The sequence below is a fragment of the Mytilus californianus genome, unplaced genomic scaffold, assembly GCF_021869535.1.
Source record: "Mytilus californianus isolate M0D057914Y unplaced genomic scaffold, xbMytCali1.0.p SCAF_2, whole genome shotgun sequence".
In the NCBI taxonomy this organism is placed as follows: domain Eukaryota; kingdom Metazoa; phylum Mollusca; class Bivalvia; order Mytilida; family Mytilidae; genus Mytilus; species Mytilus californianus.
In genome coordinates this window covers 109,134,759-109,153,214 of record NW_026262668.1, presented here as the reverse complement: position 1 = coordinate 109,153,214, position 18,456 = coordinate 109,134,759, and the positions used below count along the sequence as shown (strand labels likewise).

The window sequence follows — 18,456 nt, the reverse complement described above, 5'->3', positions numbered from 1 at the left end:
TTTTATTTTGTTTCAACCAGTTTTGGAATATAATGGAGAAATATATATAGATTTCAACTATAAATGAAAACAGGGACAGTCTATACTAACAGGACTGGTCACTTATAATCATTTCTATAAAATTTGCAGACAGAACTGTGCAGTTGCTGACTTCATAGCAAATCATTTCACATTTACGAAGTGTTCTTCATAACTATAGGTTCAAGTTTAATGAAGTAACATTTGATGAAATTTTATACATTTTGTCATTGCAAAATGCTGTTTAAAGTATAACCTTTGAACTTTGATGTATTTAGTTAGTAAATTTCAAGTGGCCGCAATCTTGTTCAATATGTCACCCCTTTTGCACGACTGGAGTATTCTTAAAAACAATATGTCTCAGTTTAATAATTTAACATTCTTTTAAAATCTTATATTTTTTGTCATGGTAACTGGCTATTAATCAGATTTTATATTAAAAATATTAAATTACAATGTACCTAGAAATGTGCAAATAACTACTAGCTTCGTATATCAGAGATTGTTGGGTGGTAGCTTTACACAGGAGGCGGATATTTATTTAAGTCAATATAGACGAGTCCCGTTAGTATAGAAAGTACCTGATGAAAAGCAATTACTTATTCTCAAATGAAAATCAATGCAAGATCAGTAAGCCAGTATTTCAATTCTGTATAATTTTAATATCAAAACCAAGATAAATGCTACAAAATTTTATAAAAGTGAAATCCTGACCAAATGCAAATACTTTGCTCTAAGTGAGTGTTTAGAACTTTTCCTAAAATGTTGGTGACAGATACTTTTAATGGCACTGGGGATATCAAATATGTATAAGGATCACAAATGTATCAATTTCGAAGACTTTAAAGTAATCTTTTATTCAATCCAGATTAGGAAATTATTCATAATGAGAGATTTTTAATCCCATACAGAATTTATCATGATCATTAACAGTTTATGGTTCTTATAACAAAATTTATTGCATCATTATCAAAGAATTTCATTAACCCAGCTACAAAAATAAATTTTTGTACATTGAAATTATCATGAACTATAAACAATTTTGGAAGTAAAACTAATCTATATTTTCTTCTTCGTGTCTTTGTTTATACTCCTCTATAGTTTTGTGGATAGTTTCTGAGTTGTATTTGCATTTAACACAGCCACAGGCACATGTGAATTGCTTCCATTTTATCATCCAGAACTTCTCACCATAGTCAAACCTGTAAAAAAACAAACAAACTACAACTGTGAGTGAACTCACAAAAAGGATACCCTTGTCATGAAATTCTATTATCTCCCCTTTGAAATGATGGGTAAGGATTATTTTTCTTTAAGCATTTCCTTTGAATCTGGTAGTTTTCTACAACAGTTCAAAAATTTTCATCAACATCTTTCTTGCCATATGGAAGGAGTTGCACTTATAAGAATCTTTTGATTATCACATATTGCAATAATCGATTTTATAGTTAAATTATCTCCCCTTTAACAAATTGGACTGTGATTATATTTCTTTATGGACATCCTCCGGTAAAATTCTACAACCGTGTGAAGTTTCTCTAATATCAGTCTATCTGTTTAGAAATATATGTACATGTTTAATCTACTATATTTCATTACTTTCCATCTAAAAGTGCCTGTACCAAGTCATTACTTAGTGTTTTCCTGTTGCAGTTTGTAGTTTTTTGGTTTTAAAATTGGAGTGTTAAAGAACACTAATATCTATGATCATTGCGACTTATTACAGTCCTTATACAAGTTATGTCAGCAAGCTGGCTTAAATAAATGCATTAATAGTTTTACCCTAATTCCTCATTGGCTTTGATATCCCTTGATGAGAAAAAACAGATTCTAGGAAATCTCAGATCTTGATGGTCCACAAATACTTTAACTGGAATGATGTTTGGTTCACAGAGATGATTAATAAATCTACTTATGTTACCATATCTACGTGCATCAATACAGTAGGTATCACCATCCTAAAAAATAGCAAATTTTCTTTATATGCACCACAGTCTCCTCAATGTATGAGTTTATAGAAAAAAAAATGAGGGGTGTCCATGGGACACAGATGATGCCCCCGCTTGCATATCATATAAAGTTATAAAGGGACATAACTGAAGAACGGTATAAGTGACGCTACTCAAATTTGTACTTGATCTGAGTGTTGTGGTAATAAGTATTGTGTAGAAGTTTCATAACATATGGTTGAGGCAACCTTAAGTTAGAGAACAGAAACGAAAAATTCAGCATTTTTTCCATTTGTAAAGGGGCATTACTCTAGAACAGTAAAAGTGACGCCACCAAAATTCAAACTAGATCTGTATTTTGTGGTAATAAGCATTGTGTATAAGTTTCATAACATTAGGTTGAGGTAAACTTAAGTTGTAGAACGGAAACAAAAAATTAAGCAATTTTTCCATTTGTAAATGGGCATAACTCTAGAACGGTTAAAATGACGCCACCAAAATTCAAACTTGATCTGTGTTTTGTGGTAATAAGCATTGTGTATAAGTTTCATAACATTTGGTTCAGGCAAACTAAAGTAAGAGTACGGAAACCAACTTTGGGACGTATGGACGTACAGACGGACAAGGGTAAAACTTAATGCCCCCTCCGCCAGGACGGGGGCATAAAAATAGAAAAGATTATTTATATATACCACACTTTCAAGGGTACAAGTTTTTATAATCAATAGGTGTGCCAGGAAGCATGATATGCCCCATCATATTCATATTAAAATTGTTGCAAGAATAAAATGGAATAAAGATGATGGATGACTGTTCAATGTTCAGCAGCTAATTAAATGCATATATGCAAGATGAGAACATATTGATGCAATATGAATATTAAAACTGCTTTAAACACCTACACGCTGACAATTCTTTACGTTCTAGATCACAAGGTAACAGTCCGCAGGAAGATATGTGGCATTATCCGGACACAATATTCTGACTCTGAGCTGAAAAGCTGCTCTTACTCCTTAATGCTGTGTGCTTAGCACAGAAACACCAAATACCAATTTTAGTCTTTGGTTTGACCTGGCCGGAGTTCGGAACCCACAACCTCCTGCAATCGGGTCAAACACGCTGCCAAGAGACCACCGAGGTGTTTAAATGGAATATTGTAGAGGGCTTTAAATCAGTAGCCATTCTAATGGCTGGCAGAAAAACTTGCAAATGACAACTGTCATAAAATTTTAAAACTTGAAAGCTAGTTTACTTTTATCATTCCAATATACATGTAGTTTCAAGTAAAATTTAATTTTATTTTGTCTTAAATCTGATAAACCATAATCAGTTCCATCTAAGACAGGCACATATCAAAACAAGTGAGACTGTGAGCTACTGCTCATTGATGATACCCCCGCCCAAATATTTCGGTAAACAGGAAGTTGTTGAGTGATGAATCTGAAAACACATCACACGGTATAGCTGACTCACATAAACCCTGAAACCAAATTTCAGAAATCCTTGTACTGTAGTTCCTGAGATAAATGTGACGAAAAATATTCATGGGACGGACGGACAGACAGAGGTACAACAGTATAGGGACTGACGGATGGATGGACAGGTAAAACAGTATACCCTTGAAATATTCTTTATATTAATCAAGCTTGACTGAAAACAAAATTCAAGTTCTGTAAATTCAGAAATTGTGGATATTTCATTTATGGTACTGAAACAGCTACTGGCATTTGTTGGAGTGTATTTAGAATCCAATCAATAAATGCAAGGAGTCAATTCTAATTATTCAGTGCAAAATTTGCTCATTACAGATGCAAAATTAAGTCTTTTGGACTAAGGATTATTTAATAAAACCTTACTCTGTTGTCCAGGTCAAATAAGTAGGAGTCATCTTCTCTGCTGTCTGCCTCAGAATCAGATAACAATTCCCCAATATATCTGAAAGTACATAATGATTGTTTTGACTGATCTTTTATCTTTATTTTCAACTGATTTAATGTATCATAATACCATACAATATGCTAATGATGTTTCACAATTTGAAGTACTCTTGACCTGGTTATCAAATCAAACAATTACAATAATCAAAAAATGTTATCTAAAAGAAGTATATGGGAAAAAGTGAAATAACAAAAATACCTAACTCTGAGGAAAATTTAAAACGGAAAGTCCTGTATCAAACGGCAAAATCAAAAGTTCAAACACATCAAACGAATGGAAAACAACTGTCTTATTCCTGGAGTTTTATTTGACATTACTTTTGTATAATGAATCACACTTCTTTGACTCTAAATTCAGGTTCATGGAGTCTATACCTTACCTATAAATACATGTGAAGCTGACTATAGTCAATGTATGTACACTGGAAGCAATAGTCAGTTAAGTTGATTGGGAATTGGTAAACATTTGAAAGCATTTGGTTCTGATCATTTTATCTCAACTATTATCATTGAATTTGTTAAGACACACATTTTGACCTAATCATTAATAAATGAACTATGAATATGAGGCATACTTACTCGCAAATAAAAGATCCTTTGGGTATATCTAACAAAGTAATAACTCCCCAGCCACGGCCTTCTGTTCTAATTAATTTCATTCGACATCTAAAAAACAGTTTAATAACATTTTTGTATTACTTTATGTTACATACTGAACAAATTCAAAAAAGGCATTACTGTGAGCTATGTGAAATCATTTGATTTCTTTTATGACTGGGAGATCATAGCATTCCATTGCAACATTATGTTCAGATATAATAGCGTTTGGTTGGTTAAGATTACTGCAACAGTAAGGTAGGTAAAATTAGATTTTGGTATAAAAAATCCCAGTCTCCAAATAGGGCAGGTTAACATCTCTCCATGTCAATAAAGTTCTCATTTTCTCTTTCTTTTATAAATAGCAGTTCTTAATTACTTCCATAATATTGCATAGTAGGTAAGATTACTGCAAATATGTTTTAAAGTTGCATTGTTTTTTAAGACGTGTGTGTATGTATATATATATATATATATACAAGTCTAAATTGAAAACAATGTTCAAACCTATGATTGCCTTGAATAAAAACCACAATTTTTATATGTGTGCATGCAAAACAAATTTCTTGTAGAGGGGTCTAAATACAACGCAAACAACATTTTCCAAAAGACCAAAAAAATATACATAACTACTCTAAATATCAGCACAACAATGTTAAATCTACAAATTTGCGGAAGCAAATTTTTGTTCTTCCCTTGCCAGGATTCGAACCTATGCATATATATATATGTTATTTTAATAGTTATATGTTATTTTAAGAGTTGATTTGAGAAGCTCACTAGAGCTTGTGTTTATGTAGTTTATTGAATATTGACTTTTAATAAAACTTTGAATTGAATTGAATGTTTTAGAAACAAGTAAAACAGTTAGCTACTGCTCACTTATGATACCCTCACTTAAGAATTTGGTAAACAGGAAGTTAATGAGTGATGAATCTGAACACACATCACATAGTAAAGCATGATCACATAAGCCTGATAACAAATTTCAGGGAGCTCTTATTTGAAGTTCCCTAGAAAAATGTGACGAAATTTTCATACATGGCCCTTTTGTGTTAAAATAGACAGTTGTATGATATGGTATGATACTAAACCCCTAACTGGAGGGATTGTGCTTGATTTTCATATGATGAAGACATAATCTTTCAATCAGTTTAATTGAGGTCTGGAGCTGGCATGTCAGTAACTGCTAGTAGTCCTTTGTTAATTTATGTATCATTGTCATTTTGCTTAGTTTCTTTTGTTACCTATTCTGACATCGGACTGAGACTTCTTTTGAACTGAGTTTAAATTTCAGGGGTTTCATAATCTTTCATGTTGACCGGTACATTCCTATCTGTAGGTGGTACTTTTCAATATATGCAATGAACATCTTATTTAAAAATTCCTGAATTCAGGCGGTACTTATCAGTAGCAAAGGAGGGTAAAAGTACCAGGTACCGCCTCCTAATTTATGGCCTGAGTTTTACTCTGCGTATTGCTGTGTGTTTGTTTATTCTACATTGGCTAGAGGAATAGGGGGAGGGTTGAGATCTCACAAAACATGTTTAACCCCGCCGCATTTTTGCGCCTGTCCCAAGTCCAGAGCCTCTGGCCTATGTTAGTCTTGTAAGTTTTTTAATTTTAGTTCATTTATATGTTTTGGAGTTTAGTGTGATGTCCATTTTCAATGAACTAGTACACATTTTTGTTTAGGGGCCAGCTGAAGCCCGCCTCTGGGTGTGGGATTTTCTTGCTGTGTTGTTGAAGACCCATTGATAGACTTCGGCTGTTTTCTGCTCTTTGGTCGGATTGTTGTCTCTTTGACACATTCCCCATTTCCATTTTCAATTTATTTAATTAATCGGTTAACAGGTAGATGATCAGAAATTAATCTGAAAATGCATCACACATAAAAGCATGCAGTCATGAAGCCCGATAACAATTTTTAGTTTAGGAAAACTAGAAAAATTAGACGAAAATTTCATATATAGTAATTATGTGTTAGAATATATAAGTATTCAGTAAAAAGGAAAAAGAGGATCAATGGATCTGAAGCATTACACAGTATACCACATTATCACATGAAAACTGATAACAAATTTAAGAAAGCTCTGATTTGTAGTGCCTGAGAAAAATGAGACGGAATTACATGGGACAGACATAGATATAAAACAGTATATCATCAGCCCCTCCTTTAGAGCAGTGGTGAAAAAGTATTAAATCATGAAGTTTAAGCATGAAATCATTATATACATATTACCATTTAATACTTATTTGGAATAATTCTCTTAATATTCATATTATATACATGACATATTCATATCTAGTGCTGACAGACAATGTCAAAACTTACGTAATTCCATTTTGAACGACTCGGTTATTACAAGTACTCCAGCATCTGCATCCAACATTACATTCAAATATCAATGGAGGCTCGGACATGTTAAATTCTGGCACTAAATGATATGTCTAAAATATAATATATATTTTGATGTCAAAATTTTTACTTATGCAATCTGATCTGCAATAGTAAATTATTCTCTGCAATGTAGCCTATAGTCAAAGAGTTTGAGTATGATAACAAAGGTTGTCATGACAAAATTATAGTTTGTACATTGACATTCTACCATAGTAGCTGATACTGATTTTTGCTTCATACTTGCATGAGCTTCAGATCAAATTCATAACAGTTACCTTAATTTTGCAAAATTGAATTCCTTTGATTCAGAAAAATTGTACTCATATATTGAGCAGATCTTCTGTATGTATTACAACAAGAGGCAGGAGCCTGAAGTGTCCACTTAGCATAACTACAACAAGGGACAAGAGCCTGAAATGTCCACTTAGCATAACTACAATAAGAGACAAGAGCCTGAAATGTCTACTTAGCATAACTACAACAAGAGAGAATAGCCTGAAATGTCCACTTAGCATTATTACAACAAAAGGCAAGAGGCTGAAGTGTCCACTTAGCATAACTACAACAAGAGACAAGATCCTGAAATGTCCAGTTAGCATAACTACAACAAGAGACAAGAGCCTGAAATGTCCACTTAGCATTACTACAACAAAAGGCAAGAGCCTGAAATGTCTACTTAGCATAACTACAACAAAAGCATGAGCCTGAAATGTCCACTTAGCATAACAACAACAAAAGACAAGAGCCTGAAATGTCTACTTAGCATAACTACAACAAGAGACAAGAGCATGAAATGTCCACTTAGCATAACTACAACAAGAGACAAGAGCCTGAAATGTCCACTTAGCATTACTACAACAAAATGCAGGAGCCTGAAACATCCAACTGGCCAATCTATGACAAGAGGAGCAAGCCTGAAAAACCCACTATGCAAACTACAACAAGAGGCAAGAGGCAGGAGCATGTAACACCAACTTAGAAAATCTGTAACAAGAAGCAGGAGACTGAAAAACCCACTTGGCAAATCTATAACAAGAGGCAGGAGACTGAATATAACAAGAGGCAGGAGCCTAAAACACCCACATGACAAATCTATAACAAGAGGCAGGAGACTGACACACCCACTTGGCAAATCTATAACAAGAGGCAGGAGCCAAAAACACCCACTTAGAAAATCTATAACAAGAGACTGATACACCCACTTGGCAAATCTATAACAAGAGGCAGGAGACTGAATATAACAAGAGGCAGGAGCCTAAAACACCCACATGACAAATCTATAACAAGAGGCAGGAGACTGACACACCCACTTGGCAAATCTATAACAAGAGGCAGGAGCCAAAAACACCCACTTAGAAAATCTATAACAAGAGACTGATACACCCACTTGGCAAATCTATAACAAGAGGCAGGAGCATAAAACGGCCACTTGGCAAATCTATGACAAAAGGCAGGAGCTTATAACACCCACTTGACAAATCTATAACAAGAGGCAGAAGCCTAAAACACCAACTTTGGCAAATTTTTAACAAGAGCTAGCAGTCATTTTGAACTTCCAACCTGCACCAAATTAACAACACTAGTTTAGTTTCAATTGGTTCTCCGGTTAATTAAAGTACTGTATATTCAGAAATTATTGCGATGTTTTTATTATTGCGAAAAATGAGACAGGGTTATAATCGCAATAATTTAAACTCGCATTTTGAAATTTTTTATTTGAACTAAACAGGATTTTTCTCAATATAGCAAAAATTAAAATCGCATTTTAGTCTAAAATGACAAAATTGCAATAATAAATGCACACAACAATTTCTGAATTTACAGTACCTTGTAAAAACATTTATTATGTTATAAAGACCATCCCTAAATGGTTTGATTTTATTTAACTTCATGGATTCTTGAAGAACAAATCTAAATCAATTTCTGTTAGTTTCAGTTGAGCTTAAACTTATGTCATAGATAAGATCATTCAGATTTTACTTTGCTTAATCCACCATGATCAAAGTCTGAGCCTCTTTATATCTTGTTTGCTGCAAACTAAGCATTCCTGTCATATTGACACACCCATCTTACCTTGTCATACCAACATCTGATACTGTTTCTACCACATACACAATACATAGAGGAACAATCATCAGAACAACGACAACTCTGTAAAGAAAAATAATAACTCATACTTAACATCTATAAAATAATTCTTCTAATACATATTTACAACTGTGGTATTTGATGTTGTTTGACTGATAACTTCTCATTGGACATATTTTTCACATAAAATTCAACAGTATACATATAGACAATTGTTTTTATGCTATTTGTAGGTGGTAATATAAATTTGTAAGAGGTTCCATGGAACCCTGTGTCTCGCCTGCAATTGCTGCTGTCAGTGTAAAGGTGTAATGTTGACTTAGAAAGTGAGTCCATTTATCAGTAAAATACAGAATTTAAAAAAAAATTCAAACTTTTTCTTAAGATGCTATTTTTTGGTCTTGAAGATTGATTAGCTTCTGTCCAAAATTTCTAACAATCCATGAAGGTTAACAAATTGATCATGTCAAAAATATTTAATCCCAGACTGTCTGTAAAAGTTAACTGTAATAAACGAAGTCCACCTATCAGAAAAATACTGAAATGTAAAAAATATGTTTTCAAAAGTTTGACTCGGACATTATCTCTTAATCGTAAATAACCTTCTGCAAAAGTTTCATTAAATTCTATGAAGGCTTGACAAAGTAATTAATGCTTAACAAACTTTAACCCCAGACTGTATTTACTTGTTGACTGTAAAAAAACTAGGTCCATTTATCAGTAAAATACTGAAAAATTTTGCTCTGGATTCTGTCTTTTGGTCATAAACAAGCTTCTGTACAAATTTCATAAAATTCCATGAAGGTTTGACTACGTTACTGATGACTGAAAAAACTTTAACCTCATACTAAATCTAAATGTTAACTGTAAAAAAAAAAAAAAAAAAAACGAAGTCCATTTATCAGTAAAATACAGACAAATGAAAATAAATATTTTTAAAATTTTGCTCTAGACACTGTATTTTGGTCATAAACAAGCTTCTGTCCAAATTTCATAAAATTCCATGAAGGTTTCATAAAGTTATTGATATTTAAAATAAAATGCTCTGCTGGGCGCAGCTTGATAGGACCGCAGAGGTCGAACCCTGAACAGTTGGGGCAAGTATGGACACAACATTCAAGCTTGATACAGCATTGAATTTGGATTGTGATTAAATATTTGACACAGCATAGGTTTCTGACACAGAATGAATGTGGTCTAAGAATTTAAAATTTTTTAATTTACCTATTCAAACCATATCATTATTATTTGCTCTTATATATAAATCAGAAATAACCAATTTAAAATGGAAAATTTTAAAGAAAAAAAAATCCCTCCCCCAAATTTTTTGAACCCACTTATGATTCATCACCCCCAAACTCAATCCCAGCCTTCCCTTTGTGGTATGGTACCTTGCAGTACAATTTCAGAGAGATCCATACACTTGAACACAAGTTATTGTCTGGAAACTAGAAAAATGCTTGTTTTTAAGGCCCCTTTTTGGCCCCAAATTCCTTAACGTTTAGGGCAATTACCCCCAAACTCAAACCCAGCTTTCCCTTTGTGATATGGAACCTTGTAGTACAATTTCAGAAAGATCCATACACTTACACAAAAGTTATTGTCCTGAAACTAGAAAAATGCTTGTTTTTTGCCCCTTTTTGGCCCCTAATTCCTAAAATTTTGAGGCAATTACCCCCAAAATCAATCCCAGCCTTCCCTTTGTGGTATGGTACCTTGCAGTACAATTTCAGAGAGATCCATACTCTTTAACACAAGTTATTGTCTAGAAACTAGAAAAATGCTTGTTTTTTGCCCCTTATTCCTAAATGTTTTGGGTAATTACCCCCAAACTCAATTCCAACTTTCCCTAAATGTGATATGGAACCTTGAAGTACAATTTCAGAAAGATCCATACACTTACACACAAGTTATTATCATGAAACTAGAAAAATGCTTGTTTTTTGCCTCTAATTCCTAAAATTTTGAGGCAATTACCCCCAAAATCAATCCCAGCATTCCCTTTGTGATATGGAACCTTGTGGTACAATGTCAGAGAGATCCATACACTTGAACACAAGTTATTGTATGGAAACTAGAAAAATGCTTATTTTTGGCCCCTTATTCCTTAACATTTTGGGCAATTACCCCCAAACTCAATTCCAGCTTTCCCTTTGTGATATGGAACTTTGTAGTACAATTTCAGAAAGATCCATACACTTACACACAAGTTATTATCATGAAACTAGAAAAATGCTTGTTTTTTGCCCCTTTTTTGGCCCCTAATTCCTAAAATTTTGAGGCAATTACCCCCAAAATCAATCCCAGCATTCCCTTTGTGATATGGAACCTTGTGGTACAATGTCAGAGAGATCCATACACTAACACACAAGTTATGTCTGGAAGTTACAAAAATGCTTATTTTTGACCCCTAATTCCTTAACTGTTGGTACCATAACCCCCAAAATCAATTCCAACCTTCCTTTTGTGGTATTGAACCTTATGGTAAAATTTCATAGAGATCCATTCACTTAAACTAAAGTTAGAGTGCGAAAACCAATGTGTCTTAGGACGACGACGACGACACCAAGGTCATACCAATATACGACCACAAAATTTTTTTGCGGTCGTATAAAAAACTTTAAACATAGACTGAACCTAAATGTTGACGCCACTGACAGAGTCTATTATTGCTATTTTTGCTTGAGCGACATAAATATTGCAGGCTCGACAAAAATCTATCAAAAACCATTCAAGTCAACATATAGCTTACGTGTAAAAGATTTTTGTAATCAAAACATAATATATATTATCGTTTTGAATTTTAACCTTACTATTACCCAACAGTAAAATCTCCTTACTTTTTCATACAACTTAAAGATAAAAATTGTTACAATTACAACACAGAGAAAGCAGCTCAATAGTAAACTGACAAATTAATAATCATGGGATACTTCATGGATTCAGCAGATAAAATTGAAACAATGTAATAAGAATATTAACAATCCTTTCCTATAAGGAGTAAACTGATGATTTGGGTCATGTGACGTTTTTTAATATCTTGTCCAGGTGGTTATTTTTGTTTGTTTTAACAGTTTCTATCTACTATAGTTTCTGCTAAAACACTAAAAGAGGTTGAATCGTCATTCAAGGGCAATAATGAGTTGACTGATGATTTCATTGATGTTGACTTTTAGTAGGTCTTGTTCTGCTAATTAAATTCATATTTAGGCCACAGAAGCATTACCTGGAGACTACTAATTGTCCTGTTTATATGAAGATCAGCAGTTTCTACATTTGCAGTGACATACTGATAGTCTGTAGGTAAGGGTTCATCATCTGTACCATTATAAACCGGAATTGGAATGTTCTCTCTACCCATGGACACATCTCTGTAATATATACAGAAATAATATTGTAAGACATCTCAAAAACATTTAAGAGAACCTTTATTGAGCAAGCTTACATACCCCACGCCCCCTATGTAAAAGGCATAAGCATATAGATAACACATTTTTTTCCTGTTTACTTTAAGATAATAATTCTTTTTGTTTATAATTTCAGGCAGTAATATTGTGTTACAAATATAAATTTCAGTAACTATTACCATGACCTTAGACCTAGCTACTTAAAAATCAATAGGAATCTTCCTCTTTTAATGTGTGACCATATATCCAAGTAAGGTTACAAACTCATATGTGGTATGCGATTTAGCATCTGAGATCCACTTTTCTGCTCGAATGCCAGCCTATTTTAATTAACAATGACCTTGAATTTGGATGTAGTGTCCTCAAAATCATTATATGTGACCATATATCCAAATAAGGTTGTAATCTCTTGTGTAATATTTGCTTTGACATCCAGAAACCACTTTTCTTATAATAAAAGAAATTATGTAAAAACAGTTCAATTCTTGTATATTATCATTCCCCCCCCCCCCCCTCTTTAATTTCTTACTTAACAATGAGTGTAAACTACAAAATGCCAGCTTTTATATTTAAAAAGAAAGGAAAATAAATGATCAGAGCAATTTTTTGGCCCCTGAAATTACAAAAACACTGAAGTACTTCACTACGTTTAAAATAATTTTATTGACAAGCTTAACAGGTCAGAACTGTGAAATTCATTTTCCTCAATAAAAATGCCAACAATTATCAAAGAATACCTAGCGAGTAAAGATTTTACATCTGCTTTAATCACCTGTGTATTAATTTTTCTGTTCTTCCAGTACGACTGGCAGCAAAACCTTTTAACTGTTTATTGACTTTCAGAGCAAGACAAACTTGACTGTCCTCGTCCAAACAACACTGTATTGGACTGTCATTTTCACTATTTCTCAACTCAACATCAGCTCCTCTTGCTAAAAATAACCTGCAATACAGATACAGAAATACTTTATTTTATGTACAACTCATTATATGCCTTTTCTTTATTTTAACATTAACATTAGCAATTTGCTTGCTAAGTCCATATTCTCTTTTTGTATTATATCTATCTCAACAATTAAACTTCACAAAAGCTGAATCAAAATGATGTCATTGATTATAGATGATAAATGCTCTCTTTATACTCTTTACTGCAATTTTGCAAAGAGCAATTAAAGATTACCAATCTCACTTTGAAATCAGATTTCCCTGCTGTAAATTGTATGGATATTGTTGCCATTATACTTTTGATAATCAGATTAAAAAAATCAGAAAAATCTTTTTGAAATGGCAAGAAATTTAAATAATCTATATGGAAATGAGATGTGCCAGTGCTAATACAACTGCTTACCAAATATCATTGACTTACCAGTGGTGGTTCCCCATAAACTTGACCTAATCACAAACATATACTTTGTTGATGCTATTGATGACAGAAACAGCACGCCTAAGTCTCGCTTTTTTCCACTTGTCGATGCAAGACAAGTGTAAATGGTAACCATTTCTATTAGAGGGTATGAACACCAATAAGATGTCAATTTACAATTTTGATCATGCTGACTTCTTTGTAGGTCTTGTCTAGCAAATAATTTTTGCTCTGTACACCAAGGCTTCCAAAACGGTCATATTTGCCGGACAAATATAAATTTATCAAACATTGTCCGACTGGGCCAAGCATGAAACGGACATCCTACGTGGGTTTGCCATTTCAACGTTCATGTAATTCAGAAAAATCAACCATTTTGACTTGACCTTGTGCTTTAAACAGCCAAACTTTTACAGTCATAAAAGTGAGTCACTATAAACAGGCCCTACTATAATCCACTCTCATTAAAATCAAGGTTAATTAGGTGTCTAACAGGTGAGATTTACCTGTGATCACCTGTGTAAGGTAAACTATTTGTAATGGACATCAATCGAACTTTTTGGAAGTTTTTTTATAAAATTAATAACATTCCTGGTTTAAATCTAACTACTTTTTAGCAAAACAGATTTAGAATATCAGAAAAACGTATTTAAAACAATAAGATCATAGTTAACAAAGTTGGTAAAAAAGTTTAGACAGATAGAAGCACATCGATTAAAATATTAGAAATGTGCGCATGTGCACAAGTGTGATATTAATTATTTAATAATGCGTCTGAATTCATCCAAAACGATAAAAATGTCATTTATACCATTATCTTACATTCATCTCAAGTATTTTCCCTCAGAAATAATGTGGAAAGAACTGCTTAAACTCAACAATGCTAGATAAAAATACATGGATTTTGCACAACCATCGCCGTTCCGCTTTCTATCATCGTCTAGTAAATATCCGGTCTGGAAAACGTGTTTATCAAATTACAAAGCTGGTCCTCGACTGACTAATACACTTTGTTAAGTCTGCGGTTCGAACCATGCACTAATTGTTAATGTCAAAAATGGAATTTATATAAAAACTGAAAAAGTATAAAGTCTATGAAGTTTATCGTCCTTTAAGAGTTTAATGGCTTTATCATATAGTTATGTCCATCTTTTGTTATGTGTAACCTGTCTAAAGGGATAAAAAACGGGATTGAAAAAATGTTCTGGCTGGCTCAAATATTTTTTGGAAGCCCTGATATACATTTAGTTTTTCAGAAAATAACTTAAATTTGCTGGAGTATAATGATAACTAAATATTACATTACATAACTTTGCTACAAAAGCTATAGGTATTTTGCAGATGTTATTACTTAATAAAGAATATTGTAGAGTGAAATTAGGAATTCCTATAAACCAATCCAATACTTACACAACACATTCATAGTGATTCTGTCTAGCTGCAATATGTCTGAAAATAAATACAATACACAAATTAACTGAGAATGCATTCCATTTATTTAATATTATGATTACAAATTTCATACTGATGATTCAAATAAAACAGTATGCTAACATGTTAAACATTCTGTATGTACGTGTCCCAAGCCAGGAGCCTGTAATTTAAAATTCGATGCTGTATATAATATTTGGGTTTTTTTTCTGTTTATTCTTTTGTTCCTAAATCAGGCTATTAGTTTTCAATTTTGAATTGTTTTACATTTGTGGTTTCAAGGCCTCTCATAGCCTGCTTTGCAGTATGATTTTACTCATTGTTGAGGGCTATACAGTGATTTTTTTGTTGCTAACTTCTACATCATTTGGTCTCTGGTGGAGAGCAATCATACCACATCTTATTTTTTTTTATAACAGTTAATAAAATAAATGGAGCAAGATGATGTCCCCGCTTGTATATAGCCTCATAAAGGGACATTACTCAAGAACGGTAAAAGTGACGCCACCTAAATTCGAACTTGATCTGAGTTTTATGATAATAAGCATTGTGTATAAGTTTCATAACATTTGGTTGAAGCAAACTTAGTAAGTGAATGGAAACAAATTCAGCAATTTTTCAATTTGAAAAGGGCATAACTCTAGAACGGTGAAAGTGATGCCACTCAAATTCAAATTTGATCTGTCTTTTGTGGTAATAAGCATTGTGTATAAGTTTCATAACATTTGGTCGAGGCAAACTAAAGTTGGAGAACGAAAACCATTTATTGTATGTACCGAAGGGCAGACATTAAAGGGTAACACTGCAGCTGGGGTATAAAAAACCTACACAAAATGAATAAAAAATTATACTGTATAAAAGAAAGCTTGCAAATACTGAACAGAAGCTCAAGTACTAAAACTGCCAAAAAGAAATCTTATCATCCTACACTTAAACGAAGATTTCATACAGAAACAATCATAAACAGTTCAGTAGGGTATTATCTCAAGCAATGCAGAAAACAAACTGTACAGAAATGCATTTGTAACAATCTGTTTAATTTGGTTTATATGAGCTCTTTGATTTTGTTAAAGCTAGAATTTTTTTTAAAGACCAACATGCACACTTATCCCAAAAAATCCTTATGACTAGTTTTTTTTTTATAGCCTAGCTTTGCCTATGAATAATGGTAGATTAAAACACATATAAACAAACTAAACAACTTACAGTACACCTACATACTCTTTAAAAACTTACAATGGTCTATCTCCATGTTCATTTGGAGCATCCAATGTACAGCCACCATTTAAAAACATTTCACAAATATCTACACTGCCTGAATATGCTGCCCAATGTAAACTAGTGTTTTCTTCCTGAAATAAACACAGATTTTTCTTATGTTTTGAAAAAACAACAAAGATTTCTTGAAGAAAAAAATATGTTTCATTCTCAATACACTTTATCTATAAAGGGTTTTGTGGATTAATATACTTCAGTGGAAAGAGCAAGAAAGACGATATACTACAGTGGAAAGAGCAAGAAAGATGTACAAGTGAAATCTAAATTTGAAAGATTGTGTATTCTAAAATTAAAAGTTATGTTGAAATGATGAAGATTGCAGATATAAACAATGATGCTGTAATTCTGAGTATTTTGAAACTTTACAATACAAATTTGAGGCTAAAATTATGTGCTCCAAAAGGAATGTTGATAAATGTTAAATTTACTTTGCTTACATTATGTAATGAATGTCATCATCAGTATTCATAAAGAACTATATACTTTTGAATGATGAAAGATAATAAAGTAAATGTAAGGTAGTTTGTATTGATTTAAAATCAAACAAAGCTGAAAACATCTGATGTCAACTTCTTACACTGGTTTGTTCATGTGATGGTATTTGTTTTTTTTGCATCAAACTTTTAAAAATTAACAGAAATTCACCATGCGTCATTTTCATGTCATCTGCAAAGCTGAACTAAAAAATGTTAACATCTTGAACTGGAAGTGGTCTTGTTCGTTTGCATCAGTCATCAACAGCTTTACAGAAATTCATCTTGTACCATTTTAAATACAAACAAATGCAAAAAAGAAAAGTTTTTTGACTGGTATGCCATAAGAATAGATATAACTGTCATGTTAGCTTTGAAGACATAAAACTTTTTTTTATTACATCTGTAAAATCTTAATACTGCCTTCAAAATACCATTTTAATTTCATGTCAATCCTATTAAACAATATAGGTTTCATCCCCACCATAAAATAATTTACTAAATAGTGCTTACTTTATCTTTTAGTGTGGACTGAGCTCCTTGGTTAAGAAGAAATTTAACTGTAGAAACTAACTTATGTTCTGATGCCCAGATAATGGGAGTCCAGCCACCATCATCCTGTAATGTTAATAAAATGTTTGCAATTTCCATTTCTGTTTGATTTAACACAATATTTTGTGGCTTTAAACATGTAAATTAACAATAAGTTGCACACATTATCGTGCTAAGCATACCCCCTTTATTAATTAAAAGTATCAAAAAACAGGGAGTAAGTGTCTAACAGATCCAAAAAGTTATCCGGTTACAACTAAATTTATTTAAGTTCATTCAACATATTGAAAATTCAGAGTACAGTCGAACCTCATTATGTCGAAGTCAAAGGGACCCGACAAAAGTATTCAACTTATCCAAGGTTGAGTGTGTAGTCAAAAATTTTGAATTCATGAGATACGGTATAAGATTTGTGTTAACTAGATATTTTGAACAGTATGCCTTTTTGTATGACCCTTTGTTATTGTGTATTCTATCTCCATATTTTGGGACCTTCATGATAATTAAACACATAAGGAGATACAAAACATTCACAAATAAAACGATACACAAATATTTACAAAGGTCAGTCATCATACACTTTGAAATCACTCACAAAATGAAACAAGTTCTAAAAGATCTCTGATGATAGAAAGTTGTCTGCTTTGAATTCAATTATTATAATTTGCAGTGTTTTCCCCAGGCTGTTTTAGCGTCGCGGCACCGAGACGCTATATTTTTTTCCCGTGATGCGACGCTATAATTATTTTGAGGATGCTATTTTTCTTGTCCGCAAACTTTCATCTAGTTACCGCTTGTGATCATAAAAATTATATCACCTTTAATTGTAATCCCTTAAAGTCGGACAATAGAGGCAATTTAGTGTGATTAAATAGGCGTTAATTGCCCTTTGGGTGATAACTGTTTGGATACGAATACCCCAAGCTGACACTTATGACATGACTAATACCACGTGGTCCAAT

The 18,456-nt window shown here is 32.7% G+C and overlaps 1 protein-coding gene across 1 annotated transcript in view; it reads right to left on the bottom strand.

Moving 5' to 3' along the window:
* Nucleotides 1–261: 261 nt before the first annotated feature.
* The window catches only part of LOC127730734 (histone-lysine N-methyltransferase EHMT2-like), a 61,827-nt gene continuing 43,632 nt past the window's right edge, over nucleotides 262–18,456 (bottom strand). Inside the window, exons 15-25 of the mRNA XM_052239262.1 lie at nucleotides 17,456–17,560; nucleotides 16,428–16,543; nucleotides 15,171–15,209; nucleotides 13,170–13,340; nucleotides 12,217–12,361; nucleotides 8,976–9,053; nucleotides 6,837–6,952; nucleotides 4,484–4,570; nucleotides 3,824–3,902; nucleotides 1,801–1,976; nucleotides 262–1,220 (exon numbers count right to left, since the gene is read on the bottom strand). Coding sequence (XP_052095222.1) covers nucleotides 1,073–1,220; nucleotides 1,801–1,976; nucleotides 3,824–3,902; nucleotides 4,484–4,570; nucleotides 6,837–6,952; nucleotides 8,976–9,053; nucleotides 12,217–12,361; nucleotides 13,170–13,340; nucleotides 15,171–15,209; nucleotides 16,428–16,543; nucleotides 17,456–17,560 — 1,260 coding nt within the window. The 3' untranslated portion in view covers nucleotides 262–1,072. The remainder of the gene's footprint in view (nucleotides 1,221–1,800; nucleotides 1,977–3,823; nucleotides 3,903–4,483; nucleotides 4,571–6,836; nucleotides 6,953–8,975; nucleotides 9,054–12,216; nucleotides 12,362–13,169; nucleotides 13,341–15,170; nucleotides 15,210–16,427; nucleotides 16,544–17,455; nucleotides 17,561–18,456) is intronic.